The sequence below is a fragment of the Pituophis catenifer genome, unplaced genomic scaffold (assembly GCF_029215685.1).
Source record: "Pituophis catenifer annectens isolate HBS135680 unplaced genomic scaffold, rPitCat1.0.hap2 SCAF_2, whole genome shotgun sequence".
Lineage (NCBI taxonomy): Eukaryota > Metazoa > Chordata > Lepidosauria > Squamata > Colubridae > Pituophis > Pituophis catenifer.
In genome coordinates, this window is record NW_027256882.1 from 42124308 (window position 1) to 42151629 (window position 27322).

Below are 27322 nucleotides of genomic sequence, written 5' to 3' on the forward strand. Positions count from 1 at the left end.
TTGAAGTGGACCTGGAAGCAAATCAGCAACCAATGCAGCTCCTGCAAGAGATGTGACACATGCAAATCCTGACTTGTACAAAACCATGTGGGCTGCGTATTTTGAACCAAATTGAAGCTTCCAGATATTTTTCAAGGGCACTCCCAGATACTTCACACATATATATAAAAAAATAACTCCTTAGGACAAGTGCAAGACAGATAGACTTATTTCCTTGCATGGGAAAGAACAGCCCCAGGGCACAGCCAAATGAGTAAAAGAAGTAACTTTATTGATGGATCCTTTCAGATAAAGGCAGTATTTGGGGGGGGGGGGTGTCCTCTCAGCTGTTCCTGTAGAGATCAAAGCCCATCTTGGTGCAAGGTTTCTTAGTGGAGATACTGCAAGTTTCAGTTGAAGGGTCTTTTATGTCTAAAACAACAAATGTGTCGTAAAACAGTTATGCAGATTTATGTACAAATAGGTACAGAACACAGAGAAGCAAGTATTTTCTTTCTTTTGAATTGGCAAACAGAATGCTGGCCCTGTTGAGGTGTTTTGACCTTCTTTATATCTCAGACATTTCATGTTTTAAAAGTATTATTGTGTCCACTTGTTTGCAAGTCAAAGCTTTTTACACGTGTGACGCTTGACTATTGCATGCTTCTGTGCGCGTGTATACGTGCTATGTAGTAATAGCACTTAGACTTATATATGCTTCACACTGCTTTACAGCCCTAAGCGGTTTACAGAGTCAGCATATTGCCCCCCAACAATCTTGGTCCTCATTTTGCCCATCTCGGAAGGATGGAAGGCTGAGTCAACTTTGAGTCTGGTGAGATTTGAACTGCCAAATTGCAGGCAGCCGGTAGTCAGCAGAAGTAGCCTGCAGTACTGCATTCTAACCACCGTGCCACTGCGGCATGTAAATTGATGGAGACATAGAGGGGAAAAACTGACAAAGATTCTTCTACCTTTCTCAACACAACAGAAACTGTGGCCCCCAGGGAAATGTAAAGAAGGTAGGTTCAAAAGAAGAAAAGAAGCATTTCTCAGTGTAAAGCACTTTAATCTACGAGGCTCACTGCCTCCTGAAGTAGTGATGGCCCACTTGTCCTTTGGGAAGATGCTGTTGTATTCATTATCTGCCTCCAGCCTTCACTTTAAGTATCTGGTGGACCCAACTGTGAAGTGGGGGGTGTTCTTATAATGGACATATTCCATAGAAATAAGAAATGATTTAATTGTCTAAGCTCCATGAAAGAGGTGCAGAATAAATTAACTTCCAGCAGGAGTATTTCTATACCAGTAGTCCTCAAGTTACAACCATTCATTTAGCCACTGTTCAAAGTTACAGCATCCCCATGGTCATGTGCTCAAAATTCAGGCATTGGCAAATGGCATGACGGTTGCAGCATCACCAGATCATGTGGTCTGTGCTCACCATTTACAACCTTCTCAGTCAGTTTCTGACAAGCAAAGTCAATGGAGGAAGCCACTTAATGATCACATACTTCACTGAAGAACTGTAGTAATTCACTTAACCAAAGTAAAAAAGGTGGCTTAGGACCTGGTTATCTATGGGACCGCCTGCTACCACCAATAGCCTCCCACCGGCCAGTACGCTCCCATAGAGAGGGGCTCCTCCGGGTGCCATCGGTCAAACAATGTCGACTGGTGGCCCCTAGGGGGAGACCCTGTGGGGGCACCTATGATTTGGAACGAGCTCCCCCCGGAGATATGGAGGATCCGGATCTGCACACCCTCCATCGCGCGCTCAAGACTTTTTTATTTCATCAAGCTGGCATGGCCTAAATCTTCTCCCCTTTTAAATGTAAATTTTAATCTGTTTTTAAATTATTGGGTATTTTAAATTTGTTTCAGCCAAATTATTTAATTCATTTTTATTCTATTTTAAATTTTTGTATTTATGTTTTTTATCTTATGGCTGTTCACTGCCGAGTCCTTCGGGAGTAGGGCGGTATAGAAATCCAATAAAATAAATAAAAATAAATAAATAAATTGTATAATCTAATGTGACTCAACAACTGCCTTACTTAGCAACAGAAATTCTGGTCCCAATTATGGTTGTAAATTAAGGACTACCTGTATTGTAAGGTGCTATTATTCAAGGGAACATATATTTCTGTAAAAATATCGATAACATCTATTTGATTAATCCCAGGAGTTACTATTTTAAGGCAAAATTAAACCTTGGTTAACCATATGGGAAAAGACACGCAGACCAAATTAGGTGGGAGGTTTGGAAATTCCCGATTGCATGGCTAGAGGCACAGAAATTAAGGGGATGAGCCAAAGATTTCATGAAAACGTAAGTAATACTCATCTTCACTTCATTCAATCAATCCATTTTTAGTCCCAGTTTAACATACTTTTACCTATAAATTACTATGTGATTTGAAAAATAGAAGAAACCCTTCTGCTAGCTGTTGTGCCTTACATTTTCTTATGCACAAGCCCGTCTTTCTGTCTCTCTACCCATCTCTGCCATGCAAAAAGCAGACAGGAGGAGGTATGATTCAAAAGAGATCCTTTTGGCCAAAGTTATGATTGAAATATGTTCATCAATGCCCAGCTGTCACAATCATCCTATGATTGAATCAGTCTAGGAGATTTTTTTTATTCTGGACTTTTTGAGGTCCATTTGCTGGCTCATCAGTATACACACACACATACACACAAAGAGCATAAAATCATTTGAGGACAGTAAGTTCTCTGTCCATGAATGACAACATACTTACAATAGAAGTAACCCCTTCAAATTTATGGCAACTTATATTCTAATAAGCATACACAGATTTAAAGCCCCCAAAATCAGTACTGAATTCTTTCTTTAAAACAATTTTAAAAAGAAACCCCATTTTTAAAAATGTGACCGCAATTACTGTGCATGTCTGAAAAAGTGAGGAAGATGAGAAAAATTAACAATATTTTAATTTTATCCATAAATAAAATTAAACATTATCACATTTGGTACATATTACAGTGACTGAAATTAATACAAATGTAAACACGGTAAAAAAATTATTTCGTATAACAACTCTAAAATACATTAGACCACGTAAAAAATACATCTCAGTACTTAAGTGTTTTAAACACTAGAGGAAAGTGCTTTTTTAAAGATAATATTGCCATTTAATATTAATCCAGAGCATCAAGTTTACTTAAATGAAAATAATTCCTAGCACACTTGAGTTCTTTCTATAACAACATACCTCTGGTTGAGATTTAATATTAACTCAGTTTGAGTTGCTCTATTATATCATTTTTTAAGCCCTGCAAGCCATTTAACCCTTGAAATATACTAACATTCCATGACCATGCTTTAAGGACTGTATCTATGAACCTGAACCTGGGTAGTTTGTTACCAAAGGATGCACTTCAGTTGCAATGTTGCTTATTCTGCAAAACAGCTAATGTAGCCTAATGACACTTACAGTAAATGAATGCACTGGGATGTGTTTGATTTTGTATTTCAGGAACAGACAATCTTTTCAGGCTAGGGGATTTATTGGCAATTTCACAAGCATTGCAGGTGATTTCATAGAATGACTGCATGAACGGCTGCTATGGTGGAGAGTTCAGCTACGTATCAACCAACAAGACATGTATCTGTTTCCCACTACACATTCCAACTTCAAGATAGCAATAGCAATAGCAATAGCAATAGCACTTAGACTTATATGCCACTTCATAGTGCTTCACAGCCCTCTCTAAGTGGTTTACTGAGTCAGCATATTGCCCCTAATAATCTGGGTCCTCATTTTACCATCTTTAGAAGGATGGAAGGCTGAGTCAACCTTGAGCCGGTGAGAATCGAACTGCTGACAGTCAGCAGAATTAGCCTGCAATACTGCATTCCAACAATTGCACCACCATAGCTCTTATCATCCCAGTAAATTTATGGCAGGTTGTTTTTTGTTTTGTTTTGTAATAGTTTATCTTTTTTCAGGGCACACTGGCACACGTTTAACTGATCACCTAACTACTGTAATTCTCATTTTCAAAGAATACCTATGTTAGCTTATTTGGAGTTTGGAATATGTTGGAATCTGCAGCCTGCCTGCTTTTACTGCATATCAGTTTCAGTGATGATGTATAGACTCTGGCAAATACCAAGGCCACTGAGAATTAACATCCTTTGGCACTTCACTGCCTTTCCGATCATTTTTTTTTCCATTAATTTTACAGCATTATTTTGTGTACCACAGTTCTGTAGGACCTGTAGACATACATATAAATCAATTCCGTTGCTTCTCATTTTCTGACTATAAATTGTCTCTAATAATAAAAGCTCCTGAGACTAGAGACAAGTTTTCCCTTCTTAGGAACTACTTCTTCAAAAAAATAGTTTTGAATGATAAGGGCTGCGCCATTTTAAAGAAAGTACTTAATGTTTACGTAGAATAGCTTTCTGCAATTTAAAAAGAAACTATTGCATGTCCTATCCCTCTCAAAAAATCTATACACCTTCTAGAAATGTGAGTGAAAACAAAAACATTTAATTTTTTACTTTACATGTATAGTTTTTCCAGGCTTCAGAATTCATTAAAGTCGTACCATTATAAAGAAATACATGTTATTATCAATGAGATCTATAATAAAGGATAATGATTGAATATTACAACACAGAACTTTGATTTTATCGAACAAGTATGCCTCAATCATGCAATTTTTATAGGCACCAGTTTAGAAAAAGTGGTAGCAATTGTTTTATCCTTTTGCTGTTAAATCTGGAGCAAATTACTTTATATATGTCAGTTCATACATTTTGTTACAATCTATACAGTACTTAGCATTGTATTTTAAATCAGTGATAAACTCTTACATTTATTTGTGTTATTTTTAGTCCATATAATCCTAAATCTTCAGTAAAAATAAGAAACAGACCACTGTTCTGTTATATACTTCTGGAAAGAGTGGGAAAAACGAACAGATTTGAATCTAACAGTGCTACACTATCCTTGCCTGTAGTTTTGAATTATAATCATATTTCAGATGATCAAAAAGATACTCGTACTAACTTCCCTTTCTGATAAAGAATTTAAATCTTTCTATTTTCCCACTAGAATTTTATTTAAAAATAAATGGAAGACATTATAATGCTACACACACACACACACACACACACACACACACACACACACACACACAGAGTGAGTTTGCTTTGCATTATGTTCATGATTCCATTATCTTGGCTGTCTTCCAGAAAATAGTTCTGCTCTAGCTTTCAAAATGTTCCTTTAATCACTTGCAGAAATCCTTGCCTCCCTTAAACAATGCGAATCTTATTTGAAGAGCCAGATTATGTGAGGTAAGAAAATGTACTGCTCATTTCTTTACTCAGACCAGAGCAAATCTAACCCATTCCAGATGTTAGGGCTGTGTTAAGTTCATAAAACAGCATTTAAAAGAACTGGAAGAAGTTGTGGTGACAACCCCCATGAGGTTATCCCTGGAAAGCAAGTAGGATACTATTAAGTATCTGTCTCCATTAGGGTATATTAATTCTATGAGAACTTGGGATATTGCTCATCTCATGGTTTAAATATTAAACAATTATAATTGTGTATTATGCAGGGATCCCAAATTCCCCTCCTTTACTGAGAGGCCAGATTATCTTCCTTATGTTCCTTGCTCATTAGTTCTACCTTAGTGCTTCCAGCTTCCCGAGTTGCAAACTCATGATCAATCAACCCGAGATGGTGCAAATTGAGAAGAGAATCAGCAATAATCCGTGCAGTCCTCTTCTGGTAGCCCCCAGATGTCACCATCAGGATAGGGATTCTGTGCTTTCGAGCAGCTCTGAACACAATTTCGTCTCTTTCGATAATGCCCTGGAAATTTACAACACCAAAAGTTGAAACAACGAATATTGGATTTCCTAATAGTCAATCAGCTGTACAGGTCATAGTTTTACAATATTGCATGTACTTTACACCAATCTCTTTTGTGAATTAAATGTTAGTTATTAGCTGTGATTACTGGTGAGCCGTTTACCAATAAAAAACCTAGGAGCTGATCAACAGCCGACCAAGGAAATAGTTGAAAATGAATTCTTGAATTGCTGCATTCAGTGTGTCAAAGTAAATCCTTTCAGCAGCTATATGAGGTGCATTATTGAGACAGTAAGGATGGATCACATCAGATCTGGCATGAAATGTTGAGCATTTTTTTTTATTCTCTCTGTATCAAGCAGACAGGAGCTCACGTCTTTGCAAAAATTTAACAGATAACAATTGCTAGCAGTGAAACTTTCCCCCCCAGAACCATTCCAGGCAAAGCAGTGGGAAAAACCCCAGAATTCTGAGTCCAAATTAAACCATGCAGCAACACAAACCAAATGCCTTTCTGCAACTCCCAAGGCGAGGTGGCGCAGTGGTTAGAGTGCAGTACTGCAGCTACTTCATCTGACTGCTAGTTCAGCAGATCAAATCTCACCGGCTCAAGGTTGACTCAGCCTTCCATCCTTCCGAGGTGGGTAAAATGAGAACCCAGATTGTTGGGGGCAATATGCTATTTAGTATACTGTCTTTGGTATAAGGCGCCCAGAGTCCTTGGAGAGTGGGCGGCATAGAAATATGACTAATAAAATAAATAAATAAACTCCTTAAACCAATTGCATTTTCCCACAAGACTGCGTGCATTAACCACAAAGGACAGGTGTGGATCCTAGAGAAAGACACAGCTGCTTTAAAGAGTTGCAGACAATGTACCTTCTTACGTTCCCATGCTCTCATAATACTTTTGGAATAAAATTTGAGCACTACACAATCCCAGTCAATAACTGTGGGGGCATACAGTACGTAGCACCAGATTAAAAACATTCAACAGTTGAGAGTAGAAACAAAGAAAAGCAACTAAGAAAAAAAATGAGATTAACTCAGGAGGTGAAGTAGGGCTGTGCCAGGATTTCAGAATAAATAATGAGGTGGGTGCCATAGCTCAGGTACTGACAAACTACCGTATCCTACTATATTTTAATAAACAAATATTTTGTGATCTACAAACCTCAGGTGAAATAGCTAAGCCCCCCAGAGGATCGCCATCCAAAATATCAGTTCCAGCGTTATAGATAATGATGTCAGGTCTCATTTCATTCAGTGCACCTTCCACGTGAGTTTTCACTTTTTGAAGGTATTCAGTGTCTTCTGTGCCCCAGTCCAATTCAACTCTCCGTCTTATGGCTCCTAATAATTACAAGGATTATACACAATTAAAAGGGGGTGGGAAGGATAAGGAATAAGGATAGAAAAATACTTAGCTTTTGATAATTAGGATACACATCTTTTTAGACATATCTAGGAGGAAACTGTTTCAAATAATGTAAATAACCCCTCTTTGAACCTTATAAGTAAACAGCAATGGTTTATTCTGTGAATAGGATTTTTTGGTTTTTGACTTTATTCAAATATATTGTGGTATAGGTTTCTAAACATTTACAGTGTAATCCTACAGAATTTACTTAGAAGTAACCCTCACAGACTGCAGTAAATTTTACTGTCTACATATAGGCTTGCAGCCTTAAACTATAATGCTGCCTTTCATTCCTCAGGGAACAATATTAAATTCTGAGTGTAATAATTTCATGATTACAAATTAAATTGTACTAATTAGATCATATTAATTTCAAAAACACTATCAACTTACGTTTAGCAAGTCCATCTCCTGGATAAATATACCTGTTGTAAACATCCATAATATATACTCTCCTGTCTTCCAAGAAGTCTCTTTCATGTCCATTTCCCTACAAGTTAAAATAATAAAAACCCATTAATTAGGCCAAAACATGTTGTCTTTGGTTCTTTTTTTAATATGTAGGTTAAAACAACTTCAAAGCAGTGTATTGTGGTATAACAGAATGTGATTGTGTGGGAATGTTATTGATATCAAGATGAATTACAGCAAGCAGCTATTATAGGATTTCTCTGAATTGTTAACTCTAATAATTTTGAATTATTAAGGCAGTTCTAGTTCAACTTCTATGTTCAGGCCTGTAGACACATATAGCGCTCTTCCCAAATATGAATCTGGAAAAACATAGGGAATTACTGCTCTTCCATCCTGGATTTCTTCTTCTCACCTTTAAGCAGTGGTGGGTTTCAAAAATTTTTATTACCGGTTCTGTGGGTGTGGCTTGGTGGGCTTAGTGGCATGGCTTGGTGGGCATGACTTGGTGGGCATGGCAGGGGAAGGATACTGTAAAATCTCCATTCCCTCCCCACTCCCGGGGAAGGTTACTGCAAAATCCTCATTTCATCCCGATCAGCTGGGACTCGGGAGGCAGAGAATAGATGGGGGCAGGGCCAATCAGAGGTGGTATTTACCAGTTCTCTAAACTACTCAAAATTTCCGCTACCGGTTCTCCAGAACTGGTCAGAACTTGCTGAAACCCACCTCTGCCTTTAAGATACTTTTATAAGATCATTTTTACCCAATGTCTGCCATTTTTAAGTTCCCTGGAGATGACAATTAATTATAGGTGGTCCTCACTTAATGACCACTCATTCAGCAACTCTTCAAATTTGTGACCTTGGAGTTCCTGCCATCACAGCATCCTTGGGTCACATGATCATCATCTGCAACCTTTAATGGTTTCTGACACCCTCATTTGTGATCTTGTTCAGGAGGGGGGAGCGGACCTGGCAGGTATTACGGAGACCTGGTTGGGCCTGGAGGGGGGGGTCCCTCTGGTAGAAATGTGCCCACCAGGCTTCCACGCATTCCATCAACCGAGGTCTCAGGGGAGGGGCGGGGGAGTAGCGGTTATTATTAGAGAAGGTTTTAGGCCGAGGTAGGCCACTGTTCCTCAGACGGCCGGTTGTGAGACCCTCCTTGTGAAGTGGGGTCATGGGGTTCAGATGGGTTTGCTGATCACGTACCTGGCTCCCTGCCACGTGGCAGCAGCCCTGCCCGAGCTACTCAACGTTATCGCTGCGGTGGCGGTTGATACCCCCAGACTTATGGTCATGGGGGATTTCAACCTGCCGTCCGTGGGTGAGACGTCTGAGGTGGCTCGGGAGTTCATGGCTTCCATGACGGCTATGGATCTGACCCAGCTAATTCATGGCCCTACGCACATGGGGGGAAACACACTGGACTTGATTTTTGTCTCTGGACAGTGGCTGAGTGATCTCGAGATAGGGGACATAGCCATCGAGCCCTTGTCATGGTCGGATCACTCTCTCCTTCGCCTTGATCTTCGAACCGCTGCTCCCCGCCGCAGGGAGGTGGAACCGATAAGATGGTACCGCCCCAGGCGCCTGATGGAACCTGATAGGTTCCAGACGGAGCTTGGGCCAATGCCTGAGGTCCTGGCTCACGCCTCGACTGGAGACTTAGTGGCCGCCTGGGATAGGGCGGCCGCTGGAGCTCTGGATCGAGTCGTGCCTTTGCGGCCTCTGACCCGGCGCCGATCTCACCTGGCTCCTTGGTTTACTGAGGAGCTGAGGGAGATGAAGCGCCGGAAAAGACGCCTAGAGAGTAGTTGGAGGGCCAGTCGCACTGAATCTGACCGGACACTGGTAAGATCTCATATTAAGAATTACCTAGTGGCGATAAAAGCAGCAAAATGTACTCATCTTGCTGCTCTTATTGCGTCATCAGATAACCGCCCGGCCGCCCTGTTTAGGGTGACCCGCTCCCTGCTCCATCAGGAAGCGAGGGAGGACCCCTTGGAGGGAAGAGCCGAGGACTTTGTTCAGTATCTGTATGACAAAATCACTCAGATTCGGGAAGATCTGGACTCCGACTGGGTAGATCCAGGGGGGATGACGGGGGCAGGTCCTGAGAATGTTATCTGGGATGAGTTTGACTCTGTGACCCCTGAGGACGTGGACAGGATTCTGGGTAGACTGAATGCGACCACATGTTTGTTGGACCCGTGCCCCTCCTGGTTAGTGCTGGCTTCTCGGGAGGTGACGCGAGGCTGGCTCCAGGGGATTATAAATGCTTCATTGAGTGAGGGTGTCTTTCCCGCTGCCTTGAAAGAGGCGGTGGTGAGACCTCTCCTCAAGAAGCCTTCCCTGGACCCGGCAACATTGGCTAATTATCGTCCAGTCTCCAACCTTCGCTTTGTTGCGAAGGTTGTTGAGAGTGTGGTGGCACGACAGTTTCCCCGGTACCTGGATGAAACGACGTATCTAGACCCGTTCCAGTCGGGCTTCAGGCCTGGGTACAGCACGGAAACGGCATTGGTCGCGTTGGTGGATGATCTCTGGAGGGCTCGGGATAGAGGTTGTTCCTCTATCCTGGTCCTATTAGATCTCTCAGCGGCTTTTGATACCATCGACCATGGTATCATGCTGCACCGGTTGGAAGGGTTGGGGGTGGGAGGCACCGTATTACGGTGGTTCTCCTCCTTTCTCTCCGACCGGTCGCAGTCTGTGTTGACAGGGGGGCAGAGGTCGACTCCGAGGCCCCTTATATGTGGGGTGCCACAGGGATCGGTCCTCTCGCCCCTTTTGTTCAACATTTATGTGAAGCCGCTGGGCGAGATCATCCGTGGTTTCGGGGTGGAGTACCATCAGTACGCTGACGACACCCAGCTGTACATCTCCACCCCAGACCACCCCAACGATGCCCTTGAAGTGATGTCCCGGTGCCTGGAGGCCGTACGGATCTGGATGGGGAGAAACCGGCTCAGACTCAACCCATCCAAGACCGAGTGGCTGTGGTTTCCGACGTCCCGATATAGTCAGCTGGTGCCATCGCTGACTATTGGGGGCGAAGCATTGGCCCCCACGGAGAGGGCTCGCAACTTGGGTGTCCTCCTGGATTCACGGCTGTCTTTAGAAGAGCACTTGACGGCCGTGACCGGGAGGATTTTTCATCAGGTTCGCCTGATTCGCCAGTTGCGCCCCTTTCTGGATCGGGACTCGTTACGCACGGTCACTCATGCCCTCGTCACCTCCCGTCTGGACTATTGTAACGCTCTCTACATGGGGCTCCCCTTGAGGAGCACTCGGAGGCTCCAACTGGCGCAGAGTGCGGCCACGCGGGTGGTGATGGGAGCGACGTGGCGCTCCCATGTAACGCCCCTCCTGCGCGAGCTGCACTGGCTCCCGATGGTCTTCCGAGTGCGCTTCAAGGTTTTGGTTATCACCTTTAGAGCGCTCCATGGCCTAGGACCTGGTTATCTACGGGACCGCCTGCTACCACCAATAGCCTCCCACCGACCAGTACGCTCCCATAGAGAGGGGCTCCTCCGGGTGCCGTCGGCCAAACAATGTCGACTGGCGGCCCCCAGGGGGAGAGCCTTCTCTGTGGGGGCACCTACTATCTGGAACGAGCTCCCCCCCGAGATACGGAGGATTCCGGATCTGCGCACCTTCCGTCGCACGCTTAAGACGTTTCTATTCCAGCAAGCCGGCCTGACTTAAACTTCTCCGTTTTTAAATGGGAATTTTAAATTCGGTTTTAAATTATTGGGGTTTTAAATATGGTTCAGCCAAATTTATTTAATTTGTTTTATCTCTATTTTAAATTTTGTATTTATATGTTTTATTTTTATGGCTGTTCACCGCCCTGAGTCCTTCGGGAGTAGGGCGGTATACAAATTCAATAAAAACAAAAAACAAAACAAAACAAACAGGCAAAATCAATGGGGAAGCTTGCAGGAGGTCGCCAACAGCAACCACATGATGTCCTTGCTTAACAACTAGAGGTAATTTGCTTCCTTTCCCTTTTAGTATTAAACTGACAACGGGCCACACGTTTTATGGATTACAATTTTAGTATAGTTAGACCACGTATAATTGACAGATTGGATTTTATCATAGATTTTAATTATTTATTATTTTATACTAGAATTTTTAATTGTATATTTACTGAGTGCTTTTATTCTGGTCTCTGGTCTATGACTGTAATAATAAATTGAATTGAACAACTAGTGGTAATTTGCTTAATGATGGCAACTGGGAGTGCCAGAACTTTCATCATTAAAAGATCTATCACATGACATTGTTTTTTATGATCGCACTGCTTATTAGCAACAGCTGGTCCCAATTGCCTAGTTAACTGAGGACTATCTATATTGCATTAAACATTACTTGTTAAGTTTTGCTTTGTAAAAATATCCTGAAAAAAACTTCCAGTTGAGCAATTAGTTTCTTTATGGTAGTATGTCTCAGGACATTTTAATTTCATCACTCACCTGATGTGCATCCAAGTCTATAATAGTTGCCCTTGAAACTCCTTCAACTCTTTCAAATAAAAACTGAGCAAAATAAATCAAAAATAGGAAAGAAATTTCAAAATTAAAACATACATTTTGCACAAGCTATGAATGAACCTTTTAAAGAATTATGTCATATACGGTAAGGCATATATCACGGGCTATTTATTTTAACACTATAATACAGAATATCCACTTGAAAACACTCCCAACATTTCAAACCATTTACCATATTTTTCGGAGTATAAGACACACCTTTCCCCACCCTCTAAAAGAGGCTGAAAATTTGGGTGCGTCTTATACTCCAAATGTAGCTTTTTCAAAGCTTTTTTTCAGCCCTAACGAGGCGCTAATGAGGCACTAGCCAGCGATCTTCCCAGCTTTGCCTGCTCCCTCCACTCTCAGCTATGTTTTAACAAGGCGCTAGCGAGTGAAGTGATCTCCATGCTTTGCAACTCTCAGCTGTTCTTTAGAAGCTTTTTTCAGCCCTAACTAGACGATAGCCGAGTGAAGCAATCTCCCCCCCTTCTTTGCCTGCTTTTCTCATTGCTGCTTCCTCTCAGCTGTGCCTTAGAAGCTGTTTTTTTTATCCCCAAGCAGGGGATAAAAAGCCAGCAAACTAATGTGCTGAAGATGACCAGACTAAGGACGCTAGCCAGATGAATACCTGGTAGGCAGATTTTTCCCCCCCTATTTTCCTCCCCAAAAACTAAGCTGCGTCTTATACTCCGGTGCATCTTATACTCCAAAAAATATGATACTTCTTTTCATCCATAAAACACACACATAGGGAAAAAGCAATATCCTAGTCATCTATTCAAGAATCTTTGTTCACACATCCTGCTAAGCTAACATTGATAAGCTTAGTTTGTTGTATTAATTTTTCAATTATGGTTTGTAAGTTACAGCTTCTTTCTTTCGATATACCATGTTAAGTCTCAAACACTCCAAATACATGGACGATGTTTTATATAAACTCTATAAATATATGTATTTTTTCTCATCTCTTTACCCAATTCCCTACTGTTTGTAAAAAGCTGAAGAGAAACATCCCAAAAGTAATCAATCCTGACTGTTCTTTGGAAGGACAGATACTGAAGCTGAAACTCAAATACTTTGACCACCAAATGAGAAGAGAGGACTCACTGGAAAAGACCCTGAGGTTGGGAAAGATTGCGGGCAAAAGGAGAAGAGGACAGCACAGGATGAGATGGCTAGATAGCGTCATCAACGGAATGAACATGAATTCAGGCAAATTCTGGGAAACAGTGGAGACGGGGGAGGGTAGGGGGGCTGGTGTGCTGTGGTCCATGGGGTCACGAAGGGTCAGGCACAATTTAGCAACTGAACAACAAAAGAGAATTTTTGTGTATAGTACAAAATTTTGCTGGATTCTGTACAGGATTTGGGAGGGGAGCTTTTGTTTTGCTATCTCTGGCTCTTTCCCTTACCAATAAAATAATTCAGTCTTAATCATAAGCACACTCAAAAACATAACTCATGTTGCAAAATTTGGTTTCCACCCAATTTGTCGATCAAGTTATGCTGGCTTAGTTCATACACAATGCTAAACCAAAACCAGGTTACGGACTACAATTACTGAGTTCACGATTATGCTAAACCAAAACAAGCCAGGATCTATGAACACAGTCAAATAAATATGTGAAAATTGTATCAGATAATATTGCAGGAAGAAATGAAGTATATAAACGTTAATTTAATCCTTGGGGAAAGGTACATTCTTAGAGAAGGATTATTTTATTTCCTGATCTCTCCGAGAGGAGGAAAAATTCCATAATTATTTTCATTATATGAATTACTAAGAAGAAAATCAGTTGATTTCGCAGATGTGAGACACAATTTTGCAGTTTCTATCAAGAATCAAAATTTTTGCTTACCTTTATAGTCAATGTGATATCAGCATATGCACAGAAGCCTCCACCCTTATCACTTGAGCAGTGATGGAAGCCACCACCTGGAAAAAGAAGTAGAAAATCTGAAGTTTCCCTGAAAATACAACCTACTCAGAAAGTAAGTCATAGCTTGATTTTTACACATGTGCCCAATATAAGCCCTACCCCCAAAATAAGCCCTAATTAAGACCCTACTCACTCTAGTGTGCACAGGTAAAAATTAAGCTAGAGTAGGGGTGGGGTGGGGGGGGGTGAAGCTGCCCTATTACTTACCTACGGATAGTTGCAGCCAGGCCTCATACACCTCGGCCCATTTCTTTTGCTGTGGGTGGCAAGGCTTTCCTGAAGGCCTCTGTAGCCCATAAGAGAGCTCCGGATCAATCCGGAGCTCTGTTATCAGCTGCAGAGGCCTTCAGAAAAGCTTTGCTGGCCTTGCCGGACGAAGAAGTTCCTGAAGGCCTCTGACAGTGAAAAAGAGGCCGAGGGCAATGCACGCAAGTGAAGTGAGTCAGTGGACATGCCCCCCCCCCAAAAAATAAGACCTGGTGCCTTTTTTGGTGGCAAAAAAAAATAAGACAGGGTCTTATTTTCAGGGAAAACATGATATATATACAGTGGTGGGTTGCTACCGGTTCGCCCCAGTTTGGGCAAACCGGTAGCAGCGGTAGTGGGAGGCTCCGCCCACCCACCCCGACATCATCAAATACGCTCTGCGTGTGTGCAGAAGTGGCACACGCGTGAGTGAAACAACCGCACGCGCAAACCGGTAGCAAACCAGAAACCCACCCCTGTATATATCTATATCTACACACACACAGACACATACAAACTCCAGATGGCTGTAAGCAGGTAAGAGGCAATGAGGTTGTAGTCTAGAATTGGTTGTGATAAAGGAAGTAAATCTATTCCTACGTACCAATATTAATTGCCCATCCTCGCTCAATAGCCAGTTTCCCTGCCTGAAGATAAAGAGGAGAAAAAATAAAGAATTAGCTTATGAAAAATAGACCCCCCAAAGGATTCTGCAAACGTTTAAGCACTGTTGTGAAATTAAACCCTTGCTATTTACTCAACCAGAACGCAAGGGATTTTGAACAAGTGAAATTTGTATTAACTTGCTTTCTTTGGAAGAAGTTGAGAGGTTTTTAAGGGATTCAATGGGTGCCCTAAGCTTTTACAAGATTTAAGGTGCCATTTCATTTAATAATGGCAAACACCCCCAAATATTAAAAAGGAGACAATATTTTGGGCCACCCCCACTGGACAAAGCTCTGATGGCCGTAACAGGTATTCTTTTCACCCTTCTTTGATACCTTAATATTAAATCTAATCCTGTACGCTCACACCTTTGATTCAATTTTGACTCTTGGCAATGGCCTAGAAAGTCAAGATTCTGGAAGTGTTTTGCTCTTACCTCCTCCTCCTCCTCCTCCTCCTCCTCCTCCTCCTCCTCCTCCTCCTCCTCCTCCTCCTCCTCCTCCTCCTCCTCCTCCTTGGATTGAAAGAGAAGGACTGGCCAGCCTCACCCTTAAAGGAGGACTAGAACTGATGGTCTCTGTCAGTTGCCACCTTACGCTTACTTGTGCCTTGCTATTATGCGATGATAGTCTGCCACGGACACTGGGGGGGATGGTTGGGAGGGGGAATACTTGGGGGAAAACAAAAGTAACTGCTGCATCTCCTCTAGATGCTGCTTAAAGGCTACCCAGCTAGGAAAAGAAGGCAGCTGCATATACCAACCTACACTTAAACTGATCATTCTCAAAACATCTGAATGTGATTGGTGATGGGCATGGGGAGGGGGCTCAGCAATGGGAAGCAGTTAAAGGAGGGAGAAGTTGAACTTAGGGAGTTTGGCACATGAGCCTCAGTTCTCAGTATGCACTACTGCAATATACTTGACTTCTAATAAAACTATACCTTTCTCAGCAAATGGAGCCTAGGATCATTACTATTTAGAGGCTTAAGTGGTGGCAGGTCTGACAGTCTCCCAGTTCCTAACATGATATCTTACCACTATACCAAAACCGTATTTTTCTGAGTATAAGACGTACCTTTTTCCCCCCTAAAAGGGGGTGAAAATTTAGGTGCATGTTATACACCGAATGTAGCCCCGCCCACTCATTGGCCCCCACCCTTTGGCCTCTGCCTCGCAGCAGTTACCTTCTTGCGAGTAAACAGCAAGAAAAAACAGCTTCTTTCAGCTTCAGCACAGGCTAATTAGCACAAGTTGATTGGATTGGCCTCCCGACTCTCAGCTGCTTTGCTTTCAGCTGTTTTGCACAGGGCTCTGCTGCTTTCTGCAAGGAAGAAAATTGCTGGAGCAGATTTTTTTCCCCTTGTGCTAATCAAGCTATGCTGAAAACGAAAGTAAAGCAGGCTGTTTGCTGCAACGAGGCAAAATTGCTCAGAGGCAGAGGGAGATTTCTTTTTCTTCTTTTCCTCACCAAAAAAGGTAGGTGCGTCTTATAGTCCGAAAAATACGGTATTTATTTATCAAATTTATATAGTCACCCATCTTACCAAAGGCGACTCTGGTAAAGATAAAACTACATATACAAAACAACAAGCATAAATAAATATCACTTTAAAAAGTAAATATTATATTTAAAAAACCAGATACAAACCCTAGGTGAAGAGAGGATAAGAAAAGCCAGTTCAGCAATGGAACTAAGTATGACTCCAGTTCCCTGGGAGTCCCAGACTTGATAACATAAACTGGTCTTGAGCACCTTCCCTGAATGTCAAAAGGGATAAACTAATTTTGGAGGGGAAGGCTGTGCCATAAGGCAGGTGTCACAGCAGAGAAGGCATGTCTACCGGGACTCACCAAAGACAGGTCCTTGGTTGCTGGTACCTACAGTGTGCCTTTTCTACCTGAACAAATTAATCTGATTGGATATAGATTGGTTCTCTAATACAAGTGTAATCCAGGGGTGAAATGCTCCTGGTTTGGACCGGATCACCACGATGGAGGTGGATGGTTCGGAGAACCGGTAGCAGAAATCCCCGCCCCCACCCCCCATGCCCAGCTGAGCCGCGCGATCATCAGAGGCTTTTTTTAAAAAACTTTTAAAAACATTTTTTCTACAAATGCTTTCAAACGAAAACAAAAGCCTCTGATGATCAGGCAACTCAGCTGGGATCTTCAGAGGCTTATAAAAGCATTTTTTTTACAACCTCTCCAGCTGAAGAGGTTGTAGAAAAAATGGTTTTAAAAGTATATATATAAAAAAAGTTAGCCACACCCACCCAGTCACATTACCCCACCACCACCAAGCCACACCCACAGAACCAGTAGTAACAAATTTTACATTTCACCACTGGTGTAATCCTATGCTCATTTAGTCTCCTTGTTAATTATGGCTATCTCCATGCTCTTATCTTGGAAGGGTTACCAAAATGATGTTTCTGTCTTATTTAGAACTACATAGCAATTTGGACTCTCACAATATCAACCCTGCAGAAACTATTAGAGAAATACTACCATATAAATGTACATTGATAAATGTAACAGCGTGCTTCTAGCAGCTGCGATTAAAAAAAAAACAGATAAGGTAGTTGATCAAATTTGGAGAACCACTAAGAATCAAATATTTTAAATGGCTGCACTTACATCATGAAGTGAATAAAAAATCATTTGTATCAAATCCAACTGTTGTTGTTCAATGGGTCATGCAAACTCAGGAAAGCTGGATTAAGTTGAGAAAGTAATGATAAAGTTACTGATGGATCACTCTGCCATGTGAATGAAGTATCAGCTGGGATGGGACAAGATCTGAGTTTTGTAAGAGTTTCTTTCATCAAGTCGATCACTTCCTTCTTATTGCTGAGACCAATGTGCAGATTTATTCAGCTTTAGAAACCAAGCAAGACATGCTTACCATTATTGTTCCTCCTGTTTGGGTTCTCAGAGGCCTGAGCACTTTCCTCTGAACAAGGAAATTTGGCATAAAAAGGACTGGAGGGATTTCTGTAATTGTAGCCACTACAAAGGACCACTAGAAGAAGAGAAGCAGGAAAAATATATATCCAAATCTGATTCAAGATTAATTTTTGTCAATGCATTTATGCATGTCTACCCAAGTCTCACTTATTCAAGTCAATGGGATTTATCCCCAATCAGCATTCGTAGGATGAGAGCCAGCATACATGATCCCTTTACAACATGGGCGTCAAATTTGAACACATCACATGACATATCACGATGTTTTTTGTCTTTGTGGAGCCAGGATGGGTGTGTCCTGCATGTGACACATCCGGCCTGCGGGCCGCCAGTTTGACAGGCCTGCTTTACAACTAATTTAAATGTACTGACTCCAAAGTAAGTCCAATCAAGTCAAACTGGACTAACTCAATAAGAATGGCTAGTAATTCAACTGTAACGTTATTACTATAGCTATATGCAAAGGAAAAGCATTTATTTATTTCAACAAAGTAGATCACCACAAAAAACATCTGTGACATTCTTACAGAGACGTAAAACGTTGATGAACAAACAAGAAGAGCAGATTAAAGCTGGATTCTAGAGCTGCCTGAGAAGATGACATATGTTCCTGATTTTTCTCAGCCAGCCTTCCACTTATAAGGTAATCCTCGACTGACGACCAGTCACTAAGTTATATCCTACCTGAAAACCCTCCCTTTTCTGCAAAATCACACCTTACAGTGGACAATGGGTTTATACTTATGACCACTGCATTTGCTTAATGAATGCCACACTTACTTAACAATTGCTGCAAAAAACTAAAATCCCACAATCACGTGACCAAACCCTTTTATCACTCTAACAACCATAATGGAAGGCTCCGATACAGTCATAACTCGAGGACTACCTATAGTAAAAATCCTTGTCTGATCTGAGATAATTCTCCCTTTTTTCCTGCATCCCCCCCTTGTTCCATTCAACTTAGAACAATGTTTGTTACACCTCTCTTTAACATCCAATGTCCTTATGCCCAACTACAATCAGATAATTCAAGCACTGAGTTTAACTGGTGAAGAAAAATATTAACAACAAGAACATTCTGCGAAGGCAAAAGTACTGAGCAACAATGAATAATGACAATGATTTCAACTGCTGGATGGAGCTAATGTAGCAAACAGCCCAACTAAAAAGACAAGGCAACCAATAACTAAGCTGCATTTTAAAGATATGCATTTTAAAAGCTGCATTTTAAAGCTGCATGGCAAAAGCACAATGTGATCTAGAATACCTCTTCAAAACTTTCCAATATATATGCTTCTGTAAGCAATACAAGAAAAGTTAACCAATATTCAAACATCTTGTATAACTTGTAACCAAAATTAATCTGCAAACTGGGCCATTCATCGCTGCCTGAAGTATGATTTGGAGCACTTCATAGGTTTCTTGCCAATTCTGCTCTGCAAAAATGTTCTGAAATTGCATGCTAATCTACAATTTATCTAGAGTTTTAAGAGGGGTAGTACACGCATGTTACTTGCTGTGTTTCTATTTCTAGCCCCTAAGACAGGGGTCAGCAACCTGAGGCTCTGAAGCCGCATGTGGCTCTTTCACCCCTCTGCTGCGGCTCCCTGTCACTCAAAATATGCATCACAACCACCAATGTGCGACATCTGCCAGCACGCAATTTATTGAGCTTTTCAACCCACAGTAGGCCAGCCATGGATAAATCCAAGAAAAGAAAAGTTTCAGAAGAAAACAGAAGGTTTAATTCAACTACATATGCTAGTTTTGTGGCCGCTCAAGAAATAGTCAGGCAGAGGAAGGGTTTTGTGGCTCCCGGTGTTCTCTTTTCTGTGGGAAATGGGTCCAAATGGTTCTTTGAGTGTTTAAGGTTGCAGACCCCTGACCTAAGAAGATCAGAGTCTCAGAGCTAGATGGAAATTATTTTTGTTGTAGTTATTTCTTTTAAGGTAATTTAAAATTGCCATGGTTTTTTATGCATGTAAGCATGTACATATGTGAGAGACTCTGTGTGTGTGTGTGTGTGTGTGTGTGTGTGAGAGAGAGAGAGAGAGAGGGGGGGGGAGGGAGAGAGAGAGAGAGAGAGAGAGAGAGAGAGAGAGAGAGAGAGAGAGAGAGAGAGAGAGAGAGAGAAGGGGAATGGAGGGAGGGAGAGGGATGCAATATATGTCAGGGAGGAGAGATTTTTAAAAAGTTTCATTGAAGATGATGACACCATACCTTTAATCGATTCAAGTAATGTCTTGTGTGAACTACTAAAAGGTCCTCTTCGGTTGCCTCTCGAGCCTGTACAATCAAGTCATCTGTAATTAACTTTGCTTCTGAATTAAAAAAAAAAATGGGGAGGGTTAATAAATGATATACAAATAAGATTCACTTTTCAACACTTTAAAGCCAAGCCATACTATTTTTTTTTTTCATTTTAGGTAAGAAAACTTGTGCTGCATCAGATAAAAAACCTTTCTAACTTTGGACGCTACTGTATTTTCAGGTTTCTACGTGCTATTCAAAAAGCCGATTTTATCCTTTAAAGTTCATTCCTCATCACTCTGCTAAACAAATAATTCCCTCAACACTGTCAAACTATTTACTAAGTAAGCACTACTATTAATCTTCTCATTGTTCCCACCACCCATCTCCTTCCACTTATGACTGTATGACTGTAATTTTGTTGCTTGTATCTTTACAATTTATATTGATATTGTTTCCTGATTCCTTATTTGTTCCCTATGACTATCATTAAGTGTTGTACCTTATGATTCTTGATGAATGTATCTTTTATGTACACTGAGAGTATTTACACCAAGACAAATTCTTTGTGTGTCCAATCACATTTGGCCAATAAAAAATTCTATTCTATTCTATTCTATTCTATTCTATTCTATTCTATTCTATTCTATTCTATTCTATTCTATTCTATTCTATTCTATTATTCTATTCTATTGATTCCCAGGTACTTTCAGGGCCATCTCTCCCACATGGAATGTGTGTGACATGTATTCTTCTCATGAAGGGGATGCCTCAGATCCTCCCCATTGGTTTTGGGGAGAGGGGGCCAAAGATAGGCATTATCATTGATTGCCTCTGCCCCCTTGAACACTCTCCTTCCAGAGATCCCTATGGCTCCTACTTGCTATTATTCAGGAAGGCTGATTGTTAGGGTCTCACATAGCTTGCTTGCTATCCTTGAAGGATGGGGCTAATTTGGGTGTATTTAATTAGCTACTGTCTTTTTAATTCATGATGACTTTATGATGCTATTCTTTTATACTTTCATGGCTGTGAATGATGAAGAGTCATTTTGAAGTTGGCAGTACAAATCAATAGATCAATCTACAAATTAAGTGCTTGTGGGATGTGTTTTTCCCTACAGCCCTTTCCCACTGAGTCTACGGGAGAGAAATGAGGTAATCTACTAGCATGGGTTGACATTCATGCCAGGGAAACTGAAGATTCTGCAAATACAATGACTCCAATGTCCTGCCAGCTCCTTTTTTGGCTCTTCTAATATTGGAATTCTCCTGGCAGCACATTTTTCTGCAGCTTCCCAGAGAATGTTTATGAGGTTGGAGATCCTTCTCCAAGGGCAGCTCTGAGATTCTGCCAAGAGAAGAAGATCTCTAATGAATCCTATCGTTCCTAAGTATTATAATTTAAATGCATACCACAGATTTCCCCAGACAAATATCTCAACATTGAAACATTTTTATCCCAGACAATGATGCCTACTGACTAGGGAAGAAAAAAGCGGTAGTCTAACTTATTTGGGAGGTCATGGAACAACAGAAAGAAATTTAGAGAGTATGAAGTTCACTTTTAGGATTTACTGGAACAATTTTAGTCTCTGCCCTTCATATAATTTCTGTTCATTGCCATGCTTGGCAACTAAGTGGACTGGCAAGCTTATTTAGGGACCAGGTTTCCTTCTCTTATTTAAAGGCTGTGTTCATGTAAAACATAGTTGCTGTGTTCACATGATACACTAATCCCAAATAAATAAACCATATGATGATTTAATGTGAATGGGTTACTTAAAGCAACATCTGGATTCCCATAACACTCTACATCAGGGGTCTCCAACCTTAGCAACTTTAAGCCTGATGGATTTCAACTCCCACAATTGGGAGTTAAAGTCCTCCAGGCTTAAAGTTGCCAAGGTTGGAGACTCCTACTCTACATCACAATCTTCCAATTCCATTTAGTCTAGCCTAATGTATTGCGAGTACTTAGCCAGGTTCTTGGTGGTGAGTGAGTGTCAAGGTTCCAGGAGCCAGTCTTTTGATCAGTCCAGCATTTATAAACTGAACTGGCTGAAAAGCAACTGGCTGCACATCATGGTTATAATGAATATATCATTTCTTCACAGTACATCAGATGAATGCCACTCAAACACAGCCTCAGAAAGTTTCTATTGTTCCTCCTGCTCTACTTTCCCTCATGAATGCCGCAGAAGCGAACAGAAATATGTGCACAGCCTGCAAATATATATTCCCTACCCTTTTTTTTTTTTTGCAAAACATTCTCAGCTCATAATTATGTAACTATTGTACAACAGAAGTGGCCTAAAATTCCAAAGAATAAATAAATGCAAACCTATCTATTTTTGGAGTATTTAAACAGGAAGGCCATCTGTTGGAAACGTTGTAGGAGTTGGTTTCTATACCGGGGAGAGGATGAAATTCCCATGTGATTACAGGTAGTCCTTGATTTATGATCACAGTTGAGCCCAAAATTTCGGTTTCTAAGCAAGACAATTGAGTTTCACCCCATTTTACAACCTTTCCTGCCATAGCTGTTAAGTGAATCACTGCAGTTATTAAAGTTAATAACCCGGTTGTTAAGTGAATCTGGCTTCCCCAGTGATTTCGCTTGTCAGAAGGACCCAAAAGGTGATCATATGACTCCTGGATACTGCAACTGTCCTAAATACATACCAGTTGACCAGATTTTGATCCTGTGACCATGGGAATGCTGCAATGGTCTTCAGTGTGAAAAACAGTAATAAATTACCTTTTTCAGTGCCGTTGTAACTTTGAACTGTCACTAAATGAATGGCTGTAAGTCAAGGACTGTCTGTATATTAAACAATCTAGGTACAATTTTCTCATTTGAAAATATCTGATATAAAAATTATTACTTTTCTGTTTGCTTTTTTGCAAGCTGACTTCTCTAAAAGAGCACTAGTTTAATTTCCAACAACGTTTATATTGCTATTTTGTTTTTATTACCTTTCAAGAAATTTATTACTTTCCCCCATTTTCCAGCATCAAATGGATGCAGTTTCTCCAGGCCCAGAAATGAAATGTTGTAATCTGGTGAATATACAATAGGCCAGCAAGTGGACGGAGTATCTTGATATAGTTCTGTCCTATGAGGCCTTGAAGAAAATAAATATGACATTAGACATTCAAAATCCTGGTAGGTGAGTATAAACCACACTTTATACATATACTTCTGAATTACATAAGCATTTCGCTACATTTATTAAGAATGTCATTTATGTTCATCACATTAATTTCCTTTAGAAATCAGCAGTGTTATTTCAAACTGCAGGAAAGAAATAATGAGCCAAAATAATTAAATGCATTAAATTAATTTTATTACAGTTAGGAGCCAAAAGGATATTTTAAGAAAATCTGATTTTAAAAATCTAAAATATACAGAATTGTTTTACAACATTTCTAAAACTATTAAACTATCAAGTATTAAAACCAAAACAATAAATTACTTAATTTTAATTCAATACTATCTAAAATTTAGACTTAGACTTATATAAGGTTTCACTTAAGTGACAGCTCTGAAATGACAGACTTGAATATAAGTAGTTCTCGACTTATGATCATTTGTTTACTGACCATTTGAAGTTACAACGGCACCAAATGCCTTATGATGTGTCCTTGCAATTGTCACAACATACCCACAGTCATGTGATCAAAATTGCTCTTGGCAATTGGGATATATTTATGACAGTTGCGGCATCCCAGTTGCCATTTAGCAACTTTTCCAGGTGGCTTCCAAAAAGCAAAGTCAATTGGGGAATTCAAATTCATTTAACAACTGCGTGATTCACTTAGCAACTGTGGCAAAAAAAAAAGTCATACAATTGGGCATGATTTATTTAACAACTCTCTTGCTTAGCAATGGAAATTTTGGGCTCAATTGTGGTTGTAAGACAAGGATATATAATTTCTTATATATTAATATAAGAAAATTGTTTCTATCAAATAGTATCTTTTATTTCAATTGCTATGGAGTAAACATTTTAACATACACTGCTCAAAAAAATAAAGGGAACACAAGCAGAAGACATCTGAGATCTGAATGAATGAAATAGCCTTATTAAATACTTTCTTCGTTACATACAGTAGTTTTGTGTTCCCTTTAGTTGTTTGAGCAGTGTATAAACTACTGAATGTAAAGAACAAAGTATTTAATAAGGCTATTTCATTCATTCAGATCTCGGATGTCTTCTGCTTGTGTTTTCTTTATTTTTTTGAGCAGTATACAATGAACAGTTGCAGGAACTGGGGATGTCTAGTTTAACAAAGAGAAAGGCTATGGGTGACATGATAGCGGTATTCCAATACCTAAGGGGCTGTCACAGAGAAGAGAGGGTCAACTTATTCTCCATGCCCTCGTCACTTCCCGCCTGGACTATTGTAATGCTCTCTACATGGGGCTCCCCTTGAGGAGCACCCGGAGGCTCCAACTGGTCCAGAATGAGGCCGCGCGGGTGGTTATGGGAGCGTCATGGCACTCCCATGTAACACCACTCCTCCACGAGCTACACTGGCTCCCGGTGGTCCTCCGGGTGCGAGTCTAGGTATTGGTTACCACCTTCAGAGTGCTCCATGGCTTAGGACCTGGGTATTTACAAGACCGCCTGCTGCTACCAATAGCCTCCCACCGGCCAATTCGCTCCCACAGAGAGGGGCTCCTCCGGGTGCCGTCAGCCAAGCAATGTCGGCTGGCGACCCCCAGGGCCTTCTCTGTGGGGGTTCCTGCCCTCTGGAACGAATTGCCCCCCCCCGAGATGCGAAGGATTCCCGACTTACGCACCTTCCGCCAGGCCCTCAAGACGCTTTTATTTCAACAAGCAGGGCTGACCTAATTTTAATTTTGTAATCGTTAATTCTTAATTTTAAATGTCTAAATTGGGTAGCTTTATTTTAATTAGATATGGGCCAAACTATTTAATATTTTTAAATTGTTTTTAAATTTTATATTTGTGTGTTTTATGCTGGCTGTACACCACCCTGAGTCCCTTTGGGAGAAGGGTGGTATATAAATTAAATAAATAAATAAATAAATAAATGATAAACAAAGCACTTGAGGGCAGCACAAGAAGTAATGGATGGAATCTCATCAAGGAAATACAGAATACAATATTCTGTATTACGCTCATCTGAACAGTTCACTTTCCCATTTTCTCAATACCATGGGCCTCAGTGTGTGCACACACAGGCAGGCACCCACACAGGTGCACACCTACCTAACCCACGAAAGTTGTGAGAGGATAAGTCTCTATCGCCATTTTTATAAACGTTCTTTGAGCCAAGACATCCCAACACAACTACCTCCAAGGAGTCTGTATTCTCAAGACTAGCATGTTGTTATGTATAAAGCGCAGCCCGGGTGGTAAATGAGTTTCGATCAAAATCCAGGACTCGTGTAAGATGCAGCCCGACCCCCAGGGGCAACATGTCGTCCCGAACCCAGCCATTGTGAGAACACACAAATCCGTTCCAGCAACCGCTCCGAGGAACGACGCGGCGGGGACGCGGGACTCCGCAACTCTTGCCTCCCGCAACATCGCAGCCTAATATGCGCCCCAGCTTTGGCGTTGCCCACCCCGTCTGGTACCCGCAACCCGGTCGGTGCAGCTCTGCAGCAGCCGCAGCTTCCCGCCGCCCCCCCACCCCGGGAGAAACAGCTCCTCCCCAGGGGCCTCTCCCTCGCCCGGGGAAGTCCTGCGCCCACCCCGTCTCTTGCAACTCACATGCTGCCTTAAGCGAAGCTCGGTCCGAGCCCCCGACGTGTCGAAGTCCTGCCCGGGCAATACTGAGCATGCCCGGTTGCTCTTGAGCACGCTCAGACTCTTCCAATGAGGCCACTTGCCCTTATCTGAGTCTTGCTTGCTTGCTCTGCCCTCGGCGTTCTTAAAAACAACAGGCGGGATATGACGTTCCGTTGTGGCGTAGTGGGGCAGGTTGTGTGAACCCGGAGTTATTGTTCAACTGAATCAGCCACGTTCGACTTAAGTTGGATAACTGAACCGTGAAAGTTGGCTTATTTACGTAGTAACACTCTTGATTATGCGCCATCGAATCGTTTTTCCACTTCTGGCGATTGCACAGATTTTCTGCGAGTTACTCTCTCTAGCTCTAAACAAATCATCAAAAGTTTTCAGATATCCTCCAGGGCAACTTCCCATTAGCCACAGACTGTTTTGCCCTTTCCTCTCATTTTAGTACATCCCTGAATTACAGGATTTATTTTTTTTTTGGTCTGCGCTACTATTAATCTTCTCATCGTTCCAACCACCCATCTCCTTCCACTTATGACTGTATGATTGTAATTTTGTTACTTGTATCCTTACGATTTATATTGATATGGTTTCCTGATTGCTTATTTGTCCCCTACGACTATAATTAAGTATTGTACCTTATGATTCTTGATGAATGTATCTTTTCTTTTATGTACACCGAGAGCATATGCACCAAGACAAATTCCTTTGTGTCCAATCACACTTGGCCAATAAAAAATTCTATTCTATTCTATTCTATTCTATTCTATTCTATTCTATTCTATTCTATTCTATTCTATTCTATTCTATTCTATTCTACTCTACTCTACTCTACTCTACTCTACTCTACTCTACACTACACTACACTACACTACACTACACTACACTATACTTAATGATAATCATAGGGTTCAAATAAGCAATCAGGAAACATTCAATATCAATATCAATAATAAATAAATTTAAAAAATAAATATTTCCATTAAGTTCTAAAAAGCATCATCTCCTTTCTCCACTGGCCTTCATTCTTCCTTAATACTCCCCAGATACTTTTTCTTTTCTTAAAATCCCTCCAAACGTGGAAACAAAAATAACAGCCTTTCACTTTGCACCGCGATTTTAAAAGCTCTCGGCAACCCTTGCTGTTATCTAAATACAGATCACAGCCAAGCCCGGATTCCGTGCAGGAACATTCCTAGATTTTTCGAAAGCCAAAAGTTCGATAATAATTCGAAACCACAATCATCTTCCTGTCCACG

General features: G+C 41.1%; 1 protein-coding gene across 2 annotated transcripts; it reads right to left on the reverse strand.

Moving 5' to 3' along the window:
* Positions 1–328: 328 nt before the first annotated feature.
* Positions 329–26722, reverse strand: HDAC11 (histone deacetylase 11). Of its 2 annotated transcripts, XM_070936750.1 has the most exons (11): positions 26037–26722; positions 23266–23414; positions 20258–20358; positions 17973–18089; positions 15005–15047; positions 14074–14150; positions 12155–12217; positions 7651–7747; positions 7012–7190; positions 5652–5837; positions 329–411 (listed from the first exon to the last, which is right to left on the reverse strand). In XM_070936750.1, coding segments are annotated over exons 1-11 (1020 nt in total). In that variant the 5' UTR covers positions 26039–26722; the 3' UTR covers positions 329–405. The 2 variants fall into 2 exon arrangements, with proteins under 2 accessions (XP_070792851.1, XP_070792850.1); XM_070936749.1 differs by lacking the exon at positions 329–411 and having other exon boundaries at positions 4908–5837.
* Between the last annotated feature and the right edge of the window lie 600 nt (positions 26723–27322).

What these genes read in the sequence shown, in the direction of transcription:
- HDAC11 (XM_070936749.1), bottom strand. An exon ending in TAGACTTGGATGCACATCAG is followed by an intron (nt 7,748 to 12,154) that starts GTGAGTGATGAA and finishes TTTAACTTGTAG; the next exon opens with GGAAATGGACATGAAAGAGA. An exon ending in GCTTAGCTATTTCACCTGAG is followed by an intron (nt 5,838 to 7,011) that starts GTTTGTAGATCA and finishes GTAAATTTCCAG; the next exon opens with GGCATTATCGAAAGAGACGA.